Source organism: Prionailurus bengalensis, chromosome B1 (assembly GCF_016509475.1).
Source record: "Prionailurus bengalensis isolate Pbe53 chromosome B1, Fcat_Pben_1.1_paternal_pri, whole genome shotgun sequence".
Lineage (NCBI taxonomy): Eukaryota > Metazoa > Chordata > Mammalia > Carnivora > Felidae > Prionailurus > Prionailurus bengalensis.
Genome location: NC_057344.1, coordinates 50,233,471 through 50,258,350, shown reverse-complemented (window position 1 = coordinate 50,258,350; position 24,880 = coordinate 50,233,471). Strand labels below are relative to the sequence as shown.

Sequence of the window (24,880 nt, the reverse complement as noted above, 5' to 3'; positions counted from 1 at the left end):
TCCCAGACACCATCTAACCACAGAGAAGCCCCTAACCCTGCAAATGATCCCATTTGACACAAAAAGATATTTTATGCTGTTCTCACTAAAGCAGTGGTTTCTAATTATGTGCCCCAGCAGTAAAAATAAATTTGAGACAGCAACCCCAGTGCATTTATAAAACACCTTTCTATACATTTTGGGATATGTATTTATATATTATAAAACACTGTATTATGTAACAAAACAAAGGAATTTAGAAACATGAAGCAACAGCTGTACTATAAAATGAAGTTTGAACTTTTAACACTTAACCAATACTATAGATTATATTTTATGTGGGAACATTCAGTCTAAGAGAAGTATTAGTGTCAGGCATAGTAACAGAAAGGAAAGCCCTTCAACAGATGGTGAGACTCTCTTATTACCAGAGAATTAAGATAAGTACTTATGCTTTCTACCTCTACTTCCTTATCACTCTCTACTTCCTTTTTAATTCCTGCTGGGCTTTTAAATCCTTTATTTTTTTTTTAATGTTTATTTATTTATTTTTGAGAGAGAGAGAGAGAGAGAGAGAGAGAGAGAGTGTGTGTGTGTGTGTGTGTGTGTGTGTGTGTGTGAAGTGGAGCAGAGAGAGAGGGAGACAGACAGTCCCAAGTAGGTTCCTGCTGTCAGTGCAGAGACACACATGGGGCTTGAACTCATGAACTGTGAGATCGTGACCTGGGCTGAAGTCAGATGCTTAACCAACTGAACCACCCAGGTGCCCCTTAAGCCCTTTATTCTGAATGAAGCTTATTTACACTCTAGATCTTCTCCTCCTTGAATGAAAACAGTACATTTTTCAAAGCAATAATATGAAACGAATTCCTTGTTCTTTAGTCAATATTGTTAAAATATTAACATTTTATTATTATTTATTATACTTTTTGTGGGGGTGGGGGAGAGAGCACAAGCAGGGAAGAGGGGAAGAGGGGGAGAGAGGGAGAGAGGGAGAGGGGGAGAGAGGGAGAGAGGGAGAGAGGAAGAGAGGGAGAGAGGAAGAGAGGGAGAGGGAGAGAGAGAGAGAGAGGGAGAGAGAGAGGGAGAGAGAGAGGGAGAGAGAGAGGGAGAGAGAGAGAGAGAGAGAGAGAGAGAGAGAGAGAGAATGAGAATCTCAAGCAGGCGTCACAGCACAGAGCCTGACGAGAAGCTGGATCCCATGACCCTGAGTTCATGACCTCAGTCAAAATCAAGAGTCAGATGCTCAAATGACTGAGCCACCCAGGAGCACCTACAATATTAACATTTTTCAAAGAACACTGCTAATCGTATAAAACAGTCATACCTGCTTAATCATAACAAGGGAGGGAATATAGTTTGATAGTGAAAATTTGAAGTAGTTAAAGGGAAAAAAAGAATTACTATTTTAGAACATAAAATAGCACATATACCTAATACTATTAAAATTAGGTAAATTAATTGAAATATTTAGCTCAAACTGGTTCTATACTATTAAGTAAATCACTGGACTCAGAATTTGAAGGAATTAACTTAAGAATTTGAAGACATTCTTAATTTATTGACTTTTGACTTAAGAAAGTCATCCTAATCTTGAACTTATATTCTCACAGAACTGAGAAAATTCACAGAGAATACTTATTTTTCAAGTTTTTACTTGGTAAGCATCATGTATACCAAGTGCAAATTATTTGTGTCTAACTCTCTACACTGAAGAGATGGTTTGGCTCATGAAACACTGGCCTAATATGGTAGACAAACACACTTTAATAAGGATGAAAAATTCATCATGTCTGTGAGTGCTTCAGGTGACTGATGATATTATTAGGTACCTAATCACTCAGATACTTTAAATTTTCATGGATAATGTCTTCTGATCTACTAGGGAAGTATAAATAGAAGCATACATCTTGGATGAAGTTTAGTCCCTGGTCACATAAGAAAGGATGAAGAAAGAAAAGAAAATTGCACCAATCATTAATTTCTGAGAACCCTGTCTCTTTAGCTTAACGTTTATAAGGAAGTGTGCTTTTTATCTGTTTAACATCATATAAAATGAAAACAAAGATTTTCATTTAATATTTAATTAGTTTAGTATCTATCACTGCACCTGGGAAACATACTATACTTTTATATAAGTAATTGTAATGACTATTATTCACAGTTTAAAAAAAATTTTTGGTGCATTGTTTTGCTAATTATTTTTCTCTTGTGAGGCTTTAGCAGAAGGCCCCGGAATAGAAAAAAAACTATGGAGTAACCTGGAGTTAAGTTATAATGCTGAGCCATACTTGGGAAAAGGTTTGATTAGGCATAAATGAATGCATAAGGCCTCCGATTGCTTTTCTTTCTTTCCTTTTATGCTTTGTTGCATGGACCCAGGGTCCTCTGTTTACCACTCTGCTACCACTACAGATATGACTGGAGTATCATTAGCATATGCTGGTGGTTACTTCGTCTATAACTTACCTTCAAAATATAAGAGGAATGAAATATCCGCCCAATTATTATTAATTAATACGTGAAGGTAAACTTATTATTTTATAAAATTAAATAATATGCCTTTTAAACAATAAAGACAACAGGATCTTAATCAGCTTTTTAATTTTTAACCTCAAGGACAGCAGGTGTGAATCCATAACATAAATACTGACAGAACAGTTATAAATACTATTAGTTTGAACTGACAAACAGATTCTCAAATATTAACTGCTGCAAGGTCCTTACCAGGCCAACCCTCATCCCTACCAGAAGAGCTTTCACTTGTCTGAACCTGCAATGATGACATAAAAGGTTATGTAACCAACCAGTCTCTCTGTGCACAGAGTATGAAGTTATTATATTCTGGTCAAATCTATTCACTAACTCAAAGACAAAAACAGAATTCAAATTTCTAGAATCCAGAAGGTACTGATGATTTGTTTTTGAGTAAATGCCTTTCATAGCACTACTTATGTGCCAGGCACTATTCTTAGAGCTTTATGTATGTTAACACAGAAACCTTACATTTTTTATGCCATGGATCTATGGAAAAGTTAGTAACTACCATAATTTCAAAGCAATGGTGAACATAAATAATACTTCAAGATGCAGCAACAAATGTAATGTGATATGAAAATATCTGTCAGTTCTATTGGTGACAAATCAGTTACTGTAAATACTCTTAGGAACTGTAGCATGTTTGATAACTGATGGAAATGCTAACTCCAGTTAGAGATTAGTGAAAATTAAAGATGTAACATTTTCCCCATCCAAGTTCCAAACCCTCCGGGTTCTGTCCATTTACGCCTTAGCGGCAGAGAGCCCCTGTATGAACAACTCACTTAACTCTGCAACAACTGCAGATGAGGACTCTGAGGTACGGTTCATTACCTATTGCACTACCACAAAATAAGTGACTGAAGTACACATGCACCCCCAGTTCCAGAAGTACTGGCACCCTCACCTTGATGGGGGGTTTCCGAGTGATGTGGGAGACAAGGAAGTTCATGGCAATGTCCTCACAGTTGATATATTCATCCACCATATCTCGGATGGCCTGGGGCATCACGTAAGAATACAGGTAGGCATAATACTGTCAGGGGTAGAAAAAGAATCACATACTCTGTTAGAGGCCACAGTTCTTTGGCTTTCAGCAAAAACATACATGGATCTAGGAGCTGTTAGGAAGTGTAGTGGGGGTGGGAGGGCTGGGTGTGACAATCATTAGTGGAATCGCTACTGGCATTTATTTAGGGGGTTGCGGCCAAGGATGCTAAACATCCTACAAGGCAGATCTTCTGCAATAATAAATAATTTTCCCATCCAAATCGCCATTATCACCCCCCTTTGAGGATCAAAAGTTCATTTTACAACAATATAAAGATTTTTTCAAATTAGGTCAGACAGTGGTTCAGTTGAACATTCTGTGACAACGACAATAAGGGATAAGTGAGGGGGAAAGCCTGGTTATTGAGCCATAAAACATCCAATCCCTCAGTTCCTCTACATATGCATTCTAGAATCTGATTATTTCTCAACCATTGCCACAGGCTACTCCCTGCTCCAAGCCACCATCATCTCTTGCCTGGATTATTCATACTGTCCCCTAAACAGTTTCCCTGCTGTCATATTTTCTTCCCTACAGTCCGTTCTATGCACAGCAGGGTGATCATGTTCAAACACAAGTCCAAACATGCCAGTCCAAAACCCTTCAACAGCTTTTCATTTCACTCAGAGTAAAAGCCTACTTTCTTTCTTTCTTTTTTAATGTTTTATTTTATTTTTGAGAGAGAGAGTGACAGAGTGAGAGCAGGGGAAGGGCAGAGAGAGAGGGAGACACAGAATCTGAAGCAGGCTCCAGGCTCCGAGCTGTCAGCACAGAGCCTGACACGGGGCTCAAACCCAAGAACCACAAGATCATGACCTGAGCTGAAGTCAGATGCTTAACCGAATGAACTACCCAGGCGCCCCAAAGTCTACATTCTGAAAATTGTCCTGAAAGGCCCAGAAAATGGTGTGCGAAAGCTGGCTCACACCTGCTAATGAATATCAATTGCTAACCAAGAATTTTGTGAGACTGTTTAGGAATTCTGTGAGCGTGTTATGAAAAATAGCCATTATTAAAAATATAATCACATAAACTTAAAATTAAATAAGTTATATTAAAACCAATAAATACCTAAAGCACATCACTTAATTAGCTTACTATTATTTATTACATTTTACTGTTATCTTCAGGTTGTTTGTATCTACCATATCTGGATGGTGAAAATACTATATAATGGTGCAGAACTGCCCATCCCTTTCTAACTTCAAGTTCAGTGACTCATGTCCATAGCTTGAAATCAGTCGCAGCAAGAATACTTATACCACAGAAAAGGACAAATGCTATAAAACAAGGCAATTATTAATTATGATGTGTTGCAATGTGCTAATGATGAATGAATAGGTAAGGTGCCCAGTAAAACGGATTTATATATTTTATTACCTTAAATAGTTAGAACCTATGTAGTGAAATAATGATAATAAAATTTTTGTACCACATAGTGGTTTGCTGGTTACCTTACGGCAAAGTACTTAAGTGAACTTAAAAGATGAATTAGGGGCGCCTGGGTGGCGCAGTCGGTTAAGCGTCCGACTTCAGCCAGGTCACGATCTCACGGTCCGTGAGTTCGAGCCCCGCGTCGGGCTCTGGGCTGATGGCTCAGAGCCTGGAGCCTGTTTCCAATTCTGTGTCTCCCTCTCTCTCTGCCCCTTCCCCGTTCATGCTCTGTCTCTCTCTGTCCCAAAAATAAATAAATGTTTAAAAAAAAAAAAAAAAAAAAAAAAAGATGAATTATACATTTTTCTCTTTCTATATCATCTTTCTATAAGAAAGACAGATGATTAAAATTTGTTGACTATTTTTTTTTAAGTGTTATTTATTTTGAGAGAGAGAGAGAGAAAGAGAGAGCAAGTGAGGTGCAGTGACAGGGAGACAGAGAATCCCAAGCAGGCTCTTTGATGTTAATGCCGAGCCCGAAGTAGGGCTTGATCTCACAAAATAAAAGATCCTGATCTGAGCCAAAATCAAGAGTGGGATGCTTAACTGACTGAGCCACCCAAGTGCCTGTCGACCCTTTAAATGGACAGTGGCTGCCATTAGTGTGCAAATGAGAACATAGGTAGAGAACATAATCCATATCCTCAACAAGGGATGGTGACATGAAAACAAGAAGAAAGAACTGCCTTCTTTTAAAAATATGGATAAGAGAATAGCCAAAGTAATTTTGAAGAAGAAGACCAAAGCAGGAGGCATCACAATCCCAGACTTTAGCCTCTACTATGAAGCTGTAATCATCAAGACAGCATGGTATTGGCACAAAAACAGACACATAGACCAATGGAATAGAATAGAAACCCCAGAACTAGACCCACAAATGTATGGCCAACTCATCTTTGACAAAGCAGGAAAGAATATCCAATGGAAAAAAGACAGTCTCTTTAACAAATGGTGCTGGGAGAACTGGATAGCAACATGCAGAAGATTGAAACTAGACCACTTTCTCACACCATTCACAAAAATAAACTCAAAATGGATAAAGGACCCGAATGCGAGACAGGAAACCATCAAAACCCTGGAGGAGAAAGCAGGAAAAGACCTCTCTGACCTCAGCCGTAGCAATCTCTTACTTGACACATCCCCAAAGGCAAGGGAATTAAAAGCAAAAATGAACTACTGGACCTTATGAAGATAAAAAGCTTCTGCACAGCAAAGGAAACAACCAACAAAACTAAAAGGCAACCAACAGAATGGGAAAAGATATTTGCAAATGACATATCGGACAAAGGGCTAGGATCCAAAATCTATAAAGAGCTCACCAAACTCCACACCCGAAAAACAAATAACCCAGTGAAGAAACGGGCAGAAAACATGAATAGACACTTCTCTAAAGAAGACATCCAGATGGCCAACAGGCACGTGAAAAGATGCTCAACATCGCTCCTCATCAGGGAAATACAAATCAAAACCACACTCAGATATCACCTCATGCCAGAGTGGCCAAAATGAACAAATCAGGAGACTATAGATGCTGGAGAGGATGTGGAGAAACGGGAACCCTCTTGCACTGTTGGTGGGAATGCAAACTGGTGCAGCCACTCTGGAAAACAGTGTGGAGGTTCCTCAAAAAATTAAAAATAGACCTACCCTATGACCCAGCAATAGCACTGCTAGGAATTTACCCAAGGGATACAGGAGTACTGATGCATAGGGGCACTTGTACTCCAATGTTTATAGCAGCACTATCAACAGTAGCCAAATTATAGAAAGAGCCTAAATGTCCATCAACTGATGAATGGATAAAGAAATTGTGGTTTATATACACAATGGAGTACTACGTGGCAATGAGAAAGAATGAAATATGGCCCTTTGTAGCAACATGGATGGAACTGGAGAGTGTTATGCTAAGTGAAATAAGCCATAGAGAGAAAGACAGATACCATATGGTTTCACTCTTATGTGGATCCTGAGAAACTTAACAGAAACCCATGGGGGGGGGGGGGGGGGAGGAAAAAAAAAAAAAGAGGTTAGAGTGGAAGAGAGCCAAACCATAAGAGACTCTTAAGAACTGAGAATAAACTGAGGGTTGATGGGGGCTGGGAGATGGGTATTGAGGAGGGCACCTTTTGGGATGAGCACTGGGTGTTGTATGGAAACCAATTTGACAATAAACTTCATCTACTGAAAAAATAAAAAAATAAAAAAATAAAAATATGGAGAAGACATTATGAACACAAATGTTTAGAAGTATTTCCACCATTATGTGATTATGATTGATGCCATAAATAAACGCTTTCATGTTGTACATTTAAAAAAAATAAAAACTTTGTAGCCTGTTTAAAAATATTTTAAATGAAAAGTTTCAATGGATTTAGAACCTACTCTAAGAAAAACTAACACTTTCTCATTAGTTTCCTTAACAAAAACAAAAGGCATTTCAGAAAATGAAAATTCTAAGCGGATTTTAACAAAATGCTACCAAATTAGTGGATGAATATCATGACTTAATAAGCCCAGCAATGTGGCATTTCTTTCATGGACAGTGACTAAAACCAAGTATCAAAGATATGCTTACTTTAGAAATAGATCTCTCTGAGTACCCAAGTGGCTCAGTTGGTTAAGCAGCCAACTTCAGCTCAGGTCATGATCTCACAGATCGTGGGTTCAAGCCCCGCATCAGGCTCTGTGCTGACAGCTCAGAGCCTGGAGCCTGCTTCCAGTTCTGTGTGTGTGTGTGTGTGTGTGTCTGTCTCTCTGCCCCTCTCCAGCTCATGCTCAGTATCTCTCCCTCAAAAATAAACATTAAAAAAAAAAAAAGAAATAGATCTCTGACTTGCCATAAGACAGTGTCAAATTAAGGTTTTAAAAGATAATACACCTGAAACTAATATAACACTGTATGTTAACTGGAATTAAAACAAAAAAAGGAAAGAAGGAAGGAAGGAGGGAAGGAGGGAGGAAGAAGAATATTCAATCATTTGCTTTCACTAAAATATAAAAATTCAGTAAGAATATCATTTTGAAATTTATTTCATCTTTATCTCAACATTATAAAAATTTCTGTAAGTACAGTAGTGCATATAAATAAATACACACATATATGAGGTAAAAGTTTAAAATTTTTTATTGATTGGTACTTATAAACAGAAAACTTGATTTCTCAAATCAGGGATGACCAACTTCATTGCTTTCAAGGACCAAACAAGTAAGGTAAATAAATAAGTGACACTTTAAAGAAACTGGTGTAAGAAAAATAAAGAGACGTGAGGCAAATAAGTGCATACAAGCCCATCAGCAGGGGACAGTGACTACACAGCTTCAGGCAATTGGTGCCAGGCAGGAAGAACACCCACATATGACCTGATCTTCATGTTCACCGAAGTCCAGATGTTTGTGTAAACTTCTCTGGTGTTTAAAACCTGGCAGTGCATGGGATGGCATTAGGGGACTAAATAAACATTTCTGTTAGCCACAGAAGGCTTGAGGGATGCTACTCTATAACCTTTGCTCTAGATTTTCAAATAGAAAAAAAAAAAAAAAAACCCTGAGGTTTATTAAGTAAATTATTTATTACTTAAAAGTGAAGGGATATGGCTATTGTAACTTTTAAAGAGCAATCAGAATTTGAGAACAGGCAGACTTTTCAGAAGGCAAGTAAATTCTTAAGGTATGAGTAGCAATGCTAAAATTGGTGGCTCTTTCTCAGATGACCAGTAGGAAAATAAATGACTCCAGTTAAGTATGGTTTCTCAGCCGATAGTTTCTAATCCTACTTGCAACTCCTATCCAACCAAAGCCCACCCATGTTTGGAAAATAAGCACAAGGGTGAGATTCAAGATGGAACAAGCAGATCAGCTTCACACATTAAGTTTTAAAAAGAAAAAAAAAATCTGAAAGTTTAATGATTTCTTAGTCTAGTTCAAAATGTCCCTAGTAAGACGGCTTTCAAGGTTCTGTTTGAGATGGGTCACAAGATGCCACCACAGGTAATATGAAATACATGAGGGACAAAAGATTGGAGAAACTTGGGATGTCAGTTTGAAGTTTGAAGAGGGACATATAGGGGATGTCCTGAAAACATCATTAGGTATAGGAGTACAGAATTCAGGCAACAGCCAAGGCTGGAATATAGACACAGAAATCACCAGCCTGTAGATGTTAATCCACAAGACCTTGAGATATGAGAGAATGTCTAGGGAAAACACAAAGTGAGAAGAGCACTAGATACAGAAGCCAGAACTCTAAGATACTTCAACATTTATGGGGAAAAGAGTGTGCAAGTTGCCCAGGATGAGAGAGGGCATGGAGTGGAGATCAGGATGATGGGCCACGTGCCAATGTCTTTGATGACCAGGAAGAAATAACTAGGAGGTTCCTAGGTGGAAGCAACAAGACAGATGCTCAAATGAGACTCAAATGAGATTTTATATGAGAGCTGAGAATTGTCTGGAAGTGTCATTGGTAAGCAATAAAAAGATTCTCTGTACCTTCCCTGCTCCAAAGTACGTATCTGGGGAAATGAGCAGACTAAATCACTGTCCCAGGAAGAAATATAGGAACAGGGTAAAGGGGAAGCACTGTCCTCAGAGAAAAGTCAGGTATTAATCAGGTCAAGGAGACAGAAGAGGTATTCTGTGAAGTGAGGGGTGCAGGGAATTGGCTATCTAAGAAAAGGGATTCTTCAGAGCCCAGAGGAAGTACTTGGAAGGAAAGGTATAGAGCAACACTATCTAAGATATATTATGTGAGTCACATCTCTAGTAGCTACATTTTTAAAAAGTAAAAGAAACAGTATGGGAATGCAAGCTGGTACTGCAAGTCTGGAAAACAGTATGGAGGTTTCTTCAAAAACTAAAAATAGAACTACCCTACAAACCAGCAACTGCACTACTAGATATTTATCCAAGGGATACAGGTGTGCTGTTTCAAAGGGACACATGCACCCCAATGTTTATAGCAGCACTATCGACAATAGCCAAAGTATGGAAAGAGACCAAAGGTCCATCCATGGATGAATGGATAAAGAAAATGTAGTATATATACACAACGGAGTATTACTCAGCAATCAAAAAGAATGAAATCTTGCCATTGGCAACTACATGGATGGAACTAGAGGGTATTATGCTAAGTGAAATTAGTCACAGAAAGACAAAAATCATATGACTTCACTCATAAGAGGACTTTAAGAGACAAAACAGATGAACATAAGGGGAGGGAAATAAAAATAACACAATAACAGGGAGGGGGACAAAACATAAGAGACTCATAAATATGGAGAACAAACAGAGGGTTACTGGAGTAGGTGTGGGAGGGGGACAAAACATAAGAGACTCATAAATATGGAGAACAAACAGAGGGTTACTGGAGTAGGTGTGGGAGGGGGGATGGGCTAAATGGGTAAGGGTAACTTAGGAATCTACTCCTGAAATCGTTGTTGCACTATATGCTAACTAACTTGGATGTAAATTAAAAAAAAAATTAAATTAAAAAAAGAAACAGTAAAATTAATTATAACATATTTTATTTAACCCAGTGTATCCAAAATAATTGCATTTTAACATACAATCAATATAAAAATTATTAATGAGATAGTTTACATTCTTTCTTTCATGCCAAATTTTCAAAATCTGGTGTGCACTTTATACTTACAGCTCATCTCAATAATGACCAGTCACATTTCAAGTACTCAATAGCCACGTGTGGCCAGTGGCCACTTCATAGTATAGACAAGATACAGATGAAAGATGAGTCAGGAGCAAAAACATTTAGCAATAACAATACAGGAGAAAAGTAATGACTGCAGGGGTATGCATTTTGGATATTCATTAAAAACTGGGATGCATGCCATGGTGAAAGCTCTAAGGAATAAACAAAACTTGCACAACCACTACAGAGGCTCATAGTGGGGTTTGATAGTGTGGGTTAGCCTGAATCAGAAGAGAATCAGCCAGGCCATGTCTAGGATGGCAATGGTAAAACAACAGTATTTAGCCCAAAGCTCCCAGTTTTAAGGATGAGAGCCAATGCCCAGAAAGGTAAACTAATTTCCCTAATGGCCTACATGCAATCGTGCAGGCAGCCTTACTACCTTGACTTTTTATTCCACAGTTGCTTTGAGCATCTTGAAAACAATCTTTAAAAACAGAAATAACTTACATCTAGCATAAAAGGAACATATAAGAGGGGCACCTGGGTGGCTCAATCAGTTAAGTGTTGGTCTTCGGCTCAGGTCATGATCTCACACTTTGTGGGTTCGAGCCCCACATCGGACTCTGTGCTGACAGCTCAGAGCCTGGAGCTTGCTTTGCATTCTGTCTCCCTCTCTCTCTGCCCCTCCCCCACTCATACTCTGTCCCTCAAAAATGAATAAACATTTAAAAAAAATTAAAAGAAAAAAAATGAACATATAAGAAACATTAGGATGGCTAACTTTAGGGCAGCATTTCACTACCACCCAAAGGCTCAACTCTTAACCAAGTTCATGCCAATCTTATCAAGCTTTTTCTTACCTTGTGAAAGAAGGCAGCACCTGTCAGCACCATGGACAGCTCACAGGAGTAGTTGGAGTTGTAGAGCCAGGACTGATGAGGGATGTCCCACGCATGGTAACGGCCAGGGAAACCCACAATGCGGTCCCGTGCTTCTCTCCACACCCTTGAAAAACACAAGTATATGCACACACCTGAGTATGAAGCTCTAAGATAACCAGAAAGTTTAAAATTACCGTCTCTATCTTGCAGGCTCTGGTCCTTGGGGTGTTACTTCTTTTTTCCTTTAAAAAGTTTTTCTTTAAATAACAAGATCAATCAATCACAGGCCAAACAGGATAAAAACAAGCAAAGAGTGCCACATGTAGTTTCCTTAATAAGCATTTGCTTACTGCTCTTCTAACTTCTGGCAGCCAGCACCTCTCTAAGCCTTTACAGAAAGAACAAGCTGGAATAACATGGAAAGGAGTTAACTAGAAGTCAAGAGTCTCCAAAATGGGGTATGAACAGCAATCTGCTAACGAGTAGGAAGAAATATCAATTTCTACTTCTATTTATTTTTAATCTTAATTTCCAAAAAAAGTTGTTATATTTTTATGTGCTATTTTCTTTTTTTTTCTGTTCTATTTTCTATTTTTTTTATTTTTTCTCAAAAGTTTTGTTTTACATGAGCATAATATGTTAGTATAGTAGGACTTGTATATAATTTACGTATATTGCATACATAACTGTTCTTTTACTGAGGGGGTACACCATTAAAAAAAAACTTGGAGCCCACTGGTTTAACCACAGGAGACTATTGCTTGGAGTAGGTGCAACAGTCTTAATTCCTGAATTGAGCACAGCTGAGGCCGAAACCTGTACCATCAAAAGAAGTGGTCTATAGGACTACACAAATGAAAGATTCATAAATGCATGAAATAATAAATTCAGAATTCAGTATGTTTCCAGGCTAAACTTTTATATAATCCCTAAATTTATAGGTAAGGTAGGACAATAAAATTGGTTCCCCAATTTCACAGGCTAAAATCATAGAGCTGAAAGTACTTACCGTCTACAGAACCCTACAAGCTGTAGAAGTGCTTCTAGTTTCATAAGCAATGAACCACCATATCCCCACTCCATCTCACCCCCAAACAGAGATTTAAACTGCCTGAAAAACTCTCTCATCACTTACATGGAGTTTCAATTCCTAAAACACAAAAAAGATTTCATTCCAAAAGACTTCCTCTCCTATTAAGTTTGAAAGCAATTAATCTAGTCCAATACACCAGAAACCACAACTTCTATCACAATGTAACAGCCTCCTAGGTGGCCTTCTGCCATCTCCTAGCCAAGTCTTACCTCTGTCCTAATTTATCTCCTAAGAAGGACTCCAAATTACTAGCCCAAAAAGCTACAAGAAGTTTTTATTATATACTTTGACATTTACAGAATGTAAGAATTACTAACAAATACCACCAGGATATCCAAATGTTCTACCAATACTCCTAAAAATATTGATCTCTTCAAATGCCTATTACTTCTACTAGTCCTGAAATAGCGGCAGAAAGAATAAGAAACTGAATTTTTTTAAAATTTTTTTTAACATTTATTCATTTTCTGAGAGACAGAGAGAGACAGAGCATGAGCGGGAAAGGGGCAGAGAAACGGATACACAGAATCCGAAGAAGGCTCCAGGCTCTGAGCTGTCGGCACAGAGCCCGACGCAGGGCTCGAACTCACGAACTGCGAGATCATGACCTGAGCAGAAGTCGGACGCTCAACCAACTGAGCCACCCAGGCGCCCCAGAAACTGAATATTTTAATCATCTGATTTGGCTAATTTAAGTCAATATAATGCAATTAGTCCTTAATAAGACAGAATCTCATTTGCTACATACATGATATCAAAAGGTACCATATCTAATTTGTTTTAAGGGCTGCCAACCATGATATGGTCAATTATATATTAAATAATAATAAACAAGGCTAATTATATATCATAAAAATATGGTTAATTAGCTATTAAATAATAAGGGGAAAAATCAATACGGAAGCACTGGTATGAGATAAATTCAGATAAAGGCTTCAATAAATTCTTGGGGCAATGCATCAGTAGTTTTAGACGGTATGGTCTCAGTGAATATTTTAAAATATTGACTATAAATAATGCTACTGATTTACATATAAAAACAAAGGACATAATCAGTTCCTTAACCTTATTAACCTTAACCTGCGCTGCACTAAATGTTTAACTCATGTGCCATATTATAATAGGTCATGCTTTGGTATGCCTTACCCTTAATGAATTATTCTTTAAATGTGCTAATGTTCTAATTACCAACACACTACAATCGGTTATTAGGCACATAAAAAGATACTCAACATCATTAGTCATTAGGGAAATGCAAATCAAAACTATACTGAAATACCACGCATCACACACAATAGAATGGCTATAAATAAAAAATGAAAAACAACAAGCATTATCAAAGACATGGAGAAATTAGAACACTTATATACTGCTGGTGGCAATATAAAATGGTGCACCCTCTATGGAAAAAAATATAGCAGTTCCTCAAAATGTTGGAGTTACCACATGATTTAGCTGTTCCACTCCAATGTGTATATCTAAGAGAAAGGAAATGTTCATACAAACACTTGTACATAAATTTTCACAGGAAAAAAAAATAAAAAATAAAATAAAATAAAATAAAATAAATTTTCACAAGAGCATTATTCACAATAACCGAGAAGCAGAAATGACCCAAATGTCCATCAACAGAGAAATGGACCAACCAAATGCATATATACAAAAGGAAATACACTCACATGCTCAGATGGGTGAACCTATTTTTTTTTTAATGTTTATTTATTTTTGAGAGAGAGACACACAGACAGAACATAAGTGGGGGAGGGACAGAGAGAAAGGGACACAAAATCTGAAGCAGGCTCCAGGCTGTCAGCACAAAGCCCGATACGGGGCTCAAACCCACGAACCACGAGATCATGACCTGAGCTGAAGTCGGATGCTTAACCAGTCGACTGAGCCACCCAGGCGCCCCCAGATGGGTGAACCTTTTAAAATCTATTAAGTGAAAGAAGCCAGTTACAAAATGGCACATGTTATATGGAATCATTTATTTTCAATATCCACAATAAGCAAATTTATAGAGGCACAGATAGATTAATAATTGCCTAGGGCTTAGAGAAGGTGGAGGAAAATGGGAAGTGATCGCTAATGGGTACAGGGTTTCTTTCAGTGGTAATAAAAGATTTCTAAAAAGATCACAGTGATGGTTCCATAACTCTGTAAATACACTAAAAACTGTTGAATGATTACACTTAAATGAGTGAATTGTATGACTTATGAATTATATTCAATAAACATTACCCAAAAATGAATTGTGAGAAAATGATCACAAGCTTGGATGTCACAATAAATGTCAAATTGCTTTAAAGTTGCTAAGGCCTACCCTCAATTTTTGTACTTACTTCACTGTGGACACATAATAAACTGTCCATGGGCCTGCATACTAGTCCATGACACACTTTGAATAACCCTGATGTACTCCATTCTCTTATCTGTAATGATCCTTCAACTGGGATATATAAACCCCGGTAAGAACTACTAAGATTCAAGAAAACTATATAGGTTAGTGATTGGCTGGAAATTCTGGAATCAGACAAACCTGCATTTCAATTCCAGTTCTGCCATTTACTTTCTAACATCATGGTTTTGCTCTCCTTGATCTCAGTTTACTCCTATGTAATATGGAGAGGAGTACAACTTACATCGTCAAGTTTTAGAGCAGTATTAATGAGATAAAATCACACAAAGTGCTCAGCTAGTCTCTGGAACACAGTATGGATTCAAAAATGTCACGCATTTTGATCATAAGAACCACCTCCTCCTCCCTCTCTTTTTCCTCTTGGATCTTTGCTCCTAACCCCATCTTTCCCCAAATCTTCCAAGCCCCAGGATTCTGGCACCATTCCATTACCCTAACACATAGCAACATGTTGCTTCTGCCTGAGTGGGAGCTATTCCTGCAAACACAAAAACCTCACATTTCCATTAGGGAACTATCTCTTGCCTCCACTCAATCCATGTTTGTGGCTGGAGGATGATATAGTTTCAGCTCCAGGGCCAGGCAGATAACCCTGATCTAGCCAATCACAGACTCCATCTCCCTGCCCTCCCTCAAAGGGAGAGCCTATGGGAGATCACAGGCAACAAAGAAGAAAGCAAAACCTAGAGATGAAGAGAAATGGAGTTCTCCAACATCACCTAAGACCCAAAATCCAGCTATGTCCTGTCAGCCCTTACTACCTCTGAGTACTTATTATCAGCCAAGAATTTCATTCTGCTGCCTAATCCACCTTTGAGTTGGTTTTCTGTCACTTGCAAACAAAAGTGTTTCTTGATTAAAAAGTAGCTACTCACCGAAACCCAAACATGATTTCATCATGGCGGAGGTGAGCATCATCATCAATAGACAGGATAGCCTCTGTCTCAATTTCATTCCAGGGCAAGAATCGGTTGTTCAAACTGTTCTTCTCAGTCCGGACCACCTGTAAGGAGGAAGGAAAAACACTAATGATCAATGCTGCATTATAGAATGCAAAACCAAAACTGCCTCTGGTCAAAGGAGACTGTGGCTAAATTTACTAAATAATCTTGCCAGGTTGCCTACCACTCATAAAACCCAGTACATGTCTTTCAGGAACAGAAACTGATCTTATAATTCAGCAAATGTATAAGGATTTCACATTTTAAGCTTTATTCATTTGCTAACTAATTTTCTTGTGAAACAAGTTAAAGCTGAGGATTATTTTACATAAACGATAGTCTACAGAAATTAAAAATAACTCTCCCAAGAGAACACAAGGTGGCAGAGTAGAACTGAGATTATAATTCCCAGCTCTGAAATCCCCAGGCTTACTCATAAATTTTAAAGCCCAACTCAGAAATCCCTTGAGTTTGTGTCATTTCTGATGCCTAAAAAAGGAGAGCCCATCCAGTTGAGGTTAATTACCTCACCTTTGCAATTCCCACTGACTACACATACAGATGCTTTTTCTTTCAAGGGGTACCTAACTCAGCAAAATTAACAGCTGTGTTAATTTACAGCAAATCCCAATTCAAAGATTCTCTATCCAAAGTGACCCATATATGCAAAGCAGTATTTTCTTCATAAAACAAAGATTAGTGCCCAAACAGAATTACATTACAAAGAAAATGTTTTACTTAGACACCTTAGATAAGCACAGTTTACTAACAATGTAGTAAACTACATTGTAGTTGTAGTACATTGTAGTAAACAAGGTAGCTTTGTTATTCACCTTGCCCAATATGAAGATGACCATACTCAGTACTTTAATAGCTCATTTTATTTTTATTGTACCTATATCTAATTAATCCACCTAATGGGAAACTATCAATTTATTCTCAAAAACCAGAAACAAAGGAAACTTCCTGAGGAATCATCTTTTTAGAAAGACAGAGAGGGTCATCTTACTTTCAACAGAAACTTTTACTTGTACTGAGAATAAGCTCTACCTAGCTTGATGAATGGAATTATATCCATGGTCTAAAACTTTATGAATGCTTTCAAAGGTACTCCTGTGATCTCACAAATACTGTCTCCATAGCTTATAATACTCTTTCTCCTCTTCTTCTACCAAAATCATTCTCTCCCTGGGGACCCAGCTCACATGCCTCCTGTCACTTACACCCTGTCAAAATTAACCACTTCTATGTTCTTAGAGCAGAGTCCTCATACTTCAATTAATGCATTCTAACATACTTAGAATCCAATTAGTTCAGAGATCAAAAGGCCTTACAGATCATACGGCCAACTCTCACCTTGTACATGGACAAATGGCAAGTGGCAGAGCTAGACACTAATTGGTGCCTTCTAACTCCAAATCAGTCTTTTTCTGCTAAACTTACATTAAATTTATAAATCTCATCAAACCAAACATCACTTAGAATGTTTACTTTACTAAAGAGCTTTAAAAAGTCTTAAAAGACTTTGCCTCAGCCCCAGAGGACTTCCTCCCAAGTCAAGACAAGAAAGGATCTATAATCTATAATCAGATTTGCTACTACAGAAAACAGATGTCAGAGCCAAGCAATAGACACAGAAATCCCCCTTGCCCTGCAGCACGTTTGGCCATATAAAAAGTCCCTGGAAGCAAGCCCAGGTCTCCCAAGCTCAGATTCAGCAGTTGCAGAACAAAGCACTGAGGTCTGGGTTGCAGTAAAGACGAGCAGGGAGGGGGAGATGACCAACTACTCACCATAGTAGCTGCTGGGCTCCATCCCCAGGGAGCAGGGAAATGGTCAGAAGTAGCAGGAGCCAAATGCCAACCTCGGCAAACACAAAAATGCCATCTATCTTAAGACACACCCAATTTCAGAGATGTTAAAATATAAAATAACGTCCACCTTAGAATCAATGCACTATGGCAGCTGTTTGCTCAACCACCCCAACAAACCACTCTTGGTCATTCATTTTACTTTCCTAACACACCTAGCATCCACTTAATACAGAACTGCAATTCTGGCAGCTCAGGTGGACAAAGCTCCCCCTCAATTCTAGCAGCAAATACACACAGCTTAAAATGAAGAAAAAATACTCAATTCTTGAATATTCAACTGTAGATTATCAGTTTTACAGGTTAGACACTAGGAAGATTATCTACAGCAAAATTAGCAATCCAGGAACACAGCACAGAACTTTAGTAGTTAAAGTGTAAGCCAAACACCACCAACACGGGCCTCCCCTAGGGCTCTCTTGAAACACAGGCCTACCCCAAGCCTACCAAGTCAGAAACCTGCAAAATCCCCAGGTGATTCCTATGCACATTAAATTTTGAGAGGGTTGGTAGAGGAAAAGCATGGTTTTGGAGTCCATCAAAAAAGCCTGGGGGCGCCTAGATGGCTCATTTGGTTGAGTGTCCGACTCTCAGTTATGACCCTAGAGTCATGGGACCAAGGCCTGTATCAGGCTCCAGACCAAGATTCTCTCTCTCTCTCTCCCCCTCTGACCCTCTCATCAGCTCACATGCTCTTTTTCTAAAAAGGGGGAGGGGGGGGAGAGAAAGAAAAGAAAATAGAGACAATTTTTTTTTAAAAAGAAAAGCCTGAGTTCACATTCCCACTCCACCACTTACTTGTGCAAAGGTAAGTGAGGAACCTCTCTCCTAAATACAGCCCCATACTGTGTGCAAAAATGGAACTTATTCATCAGCCAAACGTGACCATCTTATAAACAACCTCATTCACTCTAAAAACAACACAAACTAAAATAGTCATGATTTGATGCCTAGAGCACATCCAACATTTTTGTCCAATTTACAAAATAAACCAAATCAAGAGGACCTGCTTGTCTTTTGGAAGACTTAGAACTGAAGATCTAATACCAAATGTGTTTTAGCCTAGATTTCACATCTGTATTTCTTAGCAAGTTTATTAAAGTCCAGTAAGAGGCAAGTCCATTACAAACAACTACTGTGGATTCCAGAAATATAGTATACATACTACCTTTGCTCATCCTGGCACAACCCCTCTGGGCTGGATGGCAGCAAGATTTTCAGGATTAGGGAACTGACGCAATAGCCATCAGAATGAAAGGAAAGATTTAAGGATTCACAGAAACGCAGCAGCTTATTTCTGGTTGGCTCACAAACAATTGTGGTCAAAAAGTCTGCTTTAAGAATTTACAGCAGTGATTCTTAACTATGAGCGATTCTGCCCAAGAAACATATAAAACAATGACGCTGGACAGTCTTGGTTGTCATAACTGGTAGTGGAACGGGGTGAGCTACTCATATCTAGTCAGCAGAGGCCAGGGATGCTGCTAAATACTACAAAGCACGGGACAACCACCCAGAGCAAAGAATTATCCAGCTCTACATGTCATTAGTGCCACTGAGGAGATACTCTGATTTAGAGTCAACATTCAGAAGACAGTACAGCACATACAGTTCATTATTTAAGAACAATTTACCTTTTCCTTACAACCAAAAGGAGATTTCTGCACTTACAGACATTGCAAATATAAACTAAAATTAACTAGGAGGAAGAGTAAAAGGTTTCTTCTAACAGTTTTGCTTCAAAGCTATACTGCTTAATAGCTAGACAAAATTTTGCTCAGCAAACCTACTGTTATCAATTCTGGCACCAAAAACATAAGGACTAAAAAACTTAAATATCTGTAATGCAGACATCCATCAGCTCAGCATTGGCATCTAAGATTTTTGAGAAACGGCAGATCAAAAAGGAAAGAAATGAGTCAACCAGAGTAGTAAGTCATGTTGCTCATTTTTGTTGACATTGTTTTGTTTTGTTTTTAAAACTAAAAAACAGCTCCTGCTTCTTCAACACTGGCTATTTTCTCATGCCTAATGATTTTACCTTGGTAACTCGTGGACGTGAAAACTGACCCTCAAGTTACTAAGTCAATTACTGGTTATGACACTGACCAGAATGTACCGAGCAATGTGCCTGGCATACAGTAGGTATTCAACACATTTTATAAATCAGCAAATAACCAAACGACTAGGAAATAAACCCTAATATAGCCCTGTCCATTCTATTTTCAGAATATGGAATAAAGACTTGATAACTTTATGTATCAAAACTATAACATTCTACATACTAAAACCTCCTGGCATTTAATCTAGTATTCCAGAGCAAAACAATCCATCAACCTATAACTGCCAAGTCAGGAGCCATGCACGCCAACATTCATTTTTTGTTTGTTTCATGAACAATGCTTCCTGGGGAAGCTACATGAGTTCTCCTGCTGACTAGTTCTACCATCATTCATAAAAGCCTAGACTTCCGCTCACTGCACGTTTCTTCCCATCACAATGGAACAATACAGCAGTCATGGCCGGGAGTCCTACTGTATGCAAATGTATGCAAGTACATGCATGATCAAAAAATAATTAGTAACCTCACATAACATTTAAGTTGGTTCTTGAGGAATTCTGGAATTTATGAATGATAAAGAGCTACTACTCTACCAAGATCCTTTCTCCTAGTATGCTAATAAGGTATTTGGCTTCTAAATCCTGGCAGAAATCAGCAAATTCACATTAATTAGGAAAGTATCAATTTACATCAAAATATTTAATTAGCTATCATAAGTTAGATCCCCAATTAATAGATAGCCAATATCTCTTAATATGTAAGGGATGGAAATGTAAGTAGTTATTGCTATTAACAAGCAACAATCGAACATTTCTACAATTTGGTAAGTGACAGTTGCTGGAGTGCAGCAGAGGAATTTGGATTCAAATGGAAGAACTACCTAAATATGGAATCTTTTATAAAAGCAGCTCACAACAAGCCATAGGCAGGTCTTTGAAGTTGGGAAGCAAGAAAAATAGGGCATGAAGAAATTAAGTGTATGAACCCAAGTCATAAAGTAGACCAAGAACAGGGAACACAAAAAGGTAAAACATACTTGACAAGTAATAAAATTAGAAAATATATGTGGAAAATATAACGCACCATACAAACACATAATGCCACCTATTAAATTCAGCAATTTAAATACACTTAAAATGTTCTCCTTTCTCTCCTTAAGATAAAATTTTGCCTAGCCAAAGTCAACAGTCTCCAGTCTCAAACAACACATACACATGTGTGATACACTTCTGTAATGAATCCATTTCTGAAAATGAGCCTTATGTCAAGTCACCATACAGGCAGTAAGGTAAACAGCAATTAGCTTTTGTCCTCCATCCTCCCCTTTCCTCTAACTTAAAAAAGTAACCCAGGACGCCTGGGGGGCTCAGTCAGTTGAGTTTCTGACTTCAGCTCAGGTCATGATCTCACACTTCACGGGTTCAAGCCCCGTGCTGGGCTCTGTGCTGACAGCTCAGAGCCCAGAGCCTGCTTCAGATTCTGTGTCTCCCTCTCTCTCTGCCCCGACCCTGCTCATGCTCTCTCTCTCTCTCAAAAATAGACATTAAAAAATATATTTAAAAAATTTAAAAAGTTTTAAAAAGAAGTAACCCATCACAGAGCTCAGGAATTAAGAAAATGAGGTACAAAAGGAAGCTCATAGTCCTGTATACCTGCTTTTGAGACAAGGACCCATGTGAAACAGCTTGAGGTGACTAGGGTGGAGAGGTAATCAATAGAGAGAGACCAAGGAGCATTAAAATATCTTGATTTTTCAAGGGACTCATTCATTCAATAAACATTAAGTAGTAGGGAAAGTTAGGTAATGAAAAGAAAGGGAAAGGAATAAGAAGGTGAACACAGTGAACTACTTTTCTATTTATAACTTACTTTAAATTTGGGTCTCATGCAGTATTAAAAAACGATTTAGGTTTTGATTTTAGGTTATATTTTAGGTTATGAGATAAGTCTGTTTTAACTCATAAAAGAAGTTGTACATGATCCCTATAAAACTGTAGGTCAAATAGCATAGGTTAGAGGTTCACCATCAAATGAGAGAATGCAGGGGTGTCTGGGTGGCTCAGTCAGCTAAGCGTCCAACTCTTGATTTCGGCTCAGGTCGTAATTTCACGGGTTCTTGGTATGGAGCCCTGAGTCGGGCTCCACGCTGACAGTGCAAAGCCTGCTTGCAATTCTCTCTCTCCCTGGCTCTCTGCCCCTCCACCGTTCATGTGCCCACGCTCTCTTGCTTTCTCTCAAAATATATAAATAGTTTGTAAACAAGAGAATGCATATCAAGAGGACAACACAGTGCTGACCGAGCACATAGAAAATGCTCAAAACTTGTTAGCAATTATTATCACATAAGATTAATACAATCTCCTCCTATTTTACTTTGTAAACATTTTATTTATGCATGTAAGCTGTGCCTTTTCAAGAAATTTAGATTTGGCAAAAAAGAAAAACATGCACTGACCATGGTCAGAAGTCCTAAGACCTCAGTTCTAATTTGGGTATTAATTGGTTGAGTGACCCAAAACAATAAAATTCTCTCAGTCTCAGATTCCTTACTTTGAATTAGTAAAGAGTACAAATAGACTAAGAGGAGGAGACATTCCCTAAAGAATTGATTTGTAGCAATTAAGAAATCATTTATGCAACATAACTTTTCATCAATTCCTTTATATTACACATTTATAATTTTTGCTATAATTTCTGATTTCTGGTAGCTCTGTTTTATAGAATTCTCCTTCACAGCCACGTAGCCTCTTCTCAAACAGAAAAAAGAGAGCCATAGCTATAATCACCAAGTTATTAAATAATGTCAAAGAAAAAAACCAGAGATGCTAAACCTAGTGAAGTCTACCAGACTTTGTACAATCTTAGACCTAGAAAAACTGGACAAGATTTTTCATGTTAGTTTTGCTTAGAAATCACAATTTTAGGAAAATATCATCTGATCTATTCATGTAACGTAAATATTACTTGCAGAGTCCAACTCAGGGCTTGACCTTACAACCCTAAAATCAAGACCTGAGCTAAAATCAACCAACTGAGCCACTGAGGCACCCCTCAAGTAATATTTTTTAAAGGAGAGTGGACACAGATAAAAAAACAATGTGTATCAACCTTATAAGGAATAGCCTTTATTATTATCTCTACTGTTGCCTGAGGTCTAGCCAGAAGTAAAGCCTTTAACAGCCTGACTGGCAGAGGTCCAAGCCTGATTATTAATGACACTGAGTTCTCTTCTAGTCTTCCTTCTTGTTCCCTTAGTTGACCATGATGACTGACATGACAATAACTACTCTGGCATGACATTAGGTTTCCAAAATGGGGTTCTCCTTTTACAGTTTTACTATTAAGGGCTGGGAGGGAGGGAAAATGGCAGTGAAAAACAATCTCGTATCTCTCTATATAGTTTTCATTTGGAAAAATGGGCACATTCTGGTCTTAACACTTCCACAGAGACCTTGGATTCTAGTAGGGAGATGTGATATGCTTAGCTGACCCTCTCTACCACTGCTGCTCTGGTCCAAGTTTCCAACACCCCTCACCTAGGCTCCTGCAAGAATAGCCTCTGAACTGTTTCTTCTGCTCTTTTCCCCATAGTCCAACACATATTACCCTTTGCTCAAAACCCTCCAATGGCATCCTAACATACTTCTAATAAAATCTAGAATCCTTACCATGGACAAGCATGCATGCATGCTTGGTACTATCTGTAAGCAGACTAATAAAAGATAAAAAGATTGAACTAACATTTGAGTTGCCACTCACTCAAGAGATGGAACTTGCCATTTGAGTCCAACCAAATAAACTGCCTGTGAAAACTAAAGTATCAATACTTCACAGAGAAATAAAACAAAATCCATTCTTCACAATGTAATATTCACAATGTACAGAGTTTAATACAAAACTGTGCGATGTACCAAGAATCAGAAAAACATGACCTTCAAGAAAAAAGAAAAATCAATGAAAGCAAAACCCCAAATGTTGGAATCAGCAAAGGTGTTAAAGTAGCTATTATAACTATGCTCAATAAAATGTACTCAGAATGGAAAAAAAAAAGGGAGGAAATCTCATCAGGGAAATGGAAACTATTACTTTAAAAACATGGATATTCTGGAACTGGAAAATATAATACTTGCAATTTAAAACTGACTGGATGACCTTAAGTGTAGAGATGACACAAAAGTTTGTGAACATGATGATAAATCAAGAGAAATTATCAAAATTGCAAACAGAAAAAAAGATTAAAAAAATGAATAGAGACACTAGGAACTGTGGGATGGAATCAAAATGTCTAATATTCACAGGGCATCTGGGTGGCTCAGTCGATTGAACATCTGGCTCTTGATTTCAGTTCAGGTTATCATCTCATAATTCATGAGATCAAGCCCCACATCGGACTCTGCACCGACAGTGCAAAGCCTGCTTGGGATTCATTCATTCTCTCTCTCTCTCAATCTCTCTCTCTCTATCCCTCCCTCCCTCTCTCTCTCTCTGCCTCTCCCCAGCATGCGTATGCATGCTCTCTCACTCTCTCAAAATAAATATTTTTAAATGTCTAATATACATATAATGAAGCCCCCAAAGGAGAGGAGGAAAAGAATGGGGCAGAAAAATAAACCTGAATAGATAATGACATAAAAATTTTCCAATATATGAAGAAAAAATAAATTGACAGATTTAAGAAGCTTAGTGAACCCCAGTCAGAACACAAATAGAAGAAAACCATGCCAAGGCATATCATACTCAAAGCACTGAAAACTAAATATAAAGTCTTGAAAGCAGTCAGAGGAAAAGAACATGCTCCATATAGGAAAACAAAAATTTGAAGACCACTGACATACCATCAGAAACAAGGGAGACCTGAAAACAGTGGAACATCTTTAAGACGCATGGTTGACGCATTGGTCCCCAACCCAGTAGGGAGTTTTTCTCAAAGGACTAGCTTTCAAATCCTTTGACATAATACT

At 38.1% G+C, this 24,880-nt stretch overlaps 1 protein-coding gene across 3 annotated transcripts in view; it reads right to left on the bottom strand.

Moving 5' to 3' along the window:
- Positions 1 to 24,880, bottom strand: part of EXTL3 (exostosin like glycosyltransferase 3) — a 137,433-nt gene that overhangs the window by 13,074 nt on the left and 99,479 nt on the right. For all 3 annotated transcript variants that reach the window (XM_043565023.1, XM_043565017.1, XM_043565006.1), the window contains 3 exons: positions 15,921 to 16,048; positions 11,513 to 11,657; positions 3,425 to 3,553 (listed from right to left, as the gene is read on the bottom strand). In XM_043565023.1, coding sequence (XP_043420958.1) covers positions 3,425 to 3,553; positions 11,513 to 11,657; positions 15,921 to 16,048 — 402 coding nt within the window. The remainder of the gene's footprint in view (positions 1 to 3,424; positions 3,554 to 11,512; positions 11,658 to 15,920; positions 16,049 to 24,880) is intronic.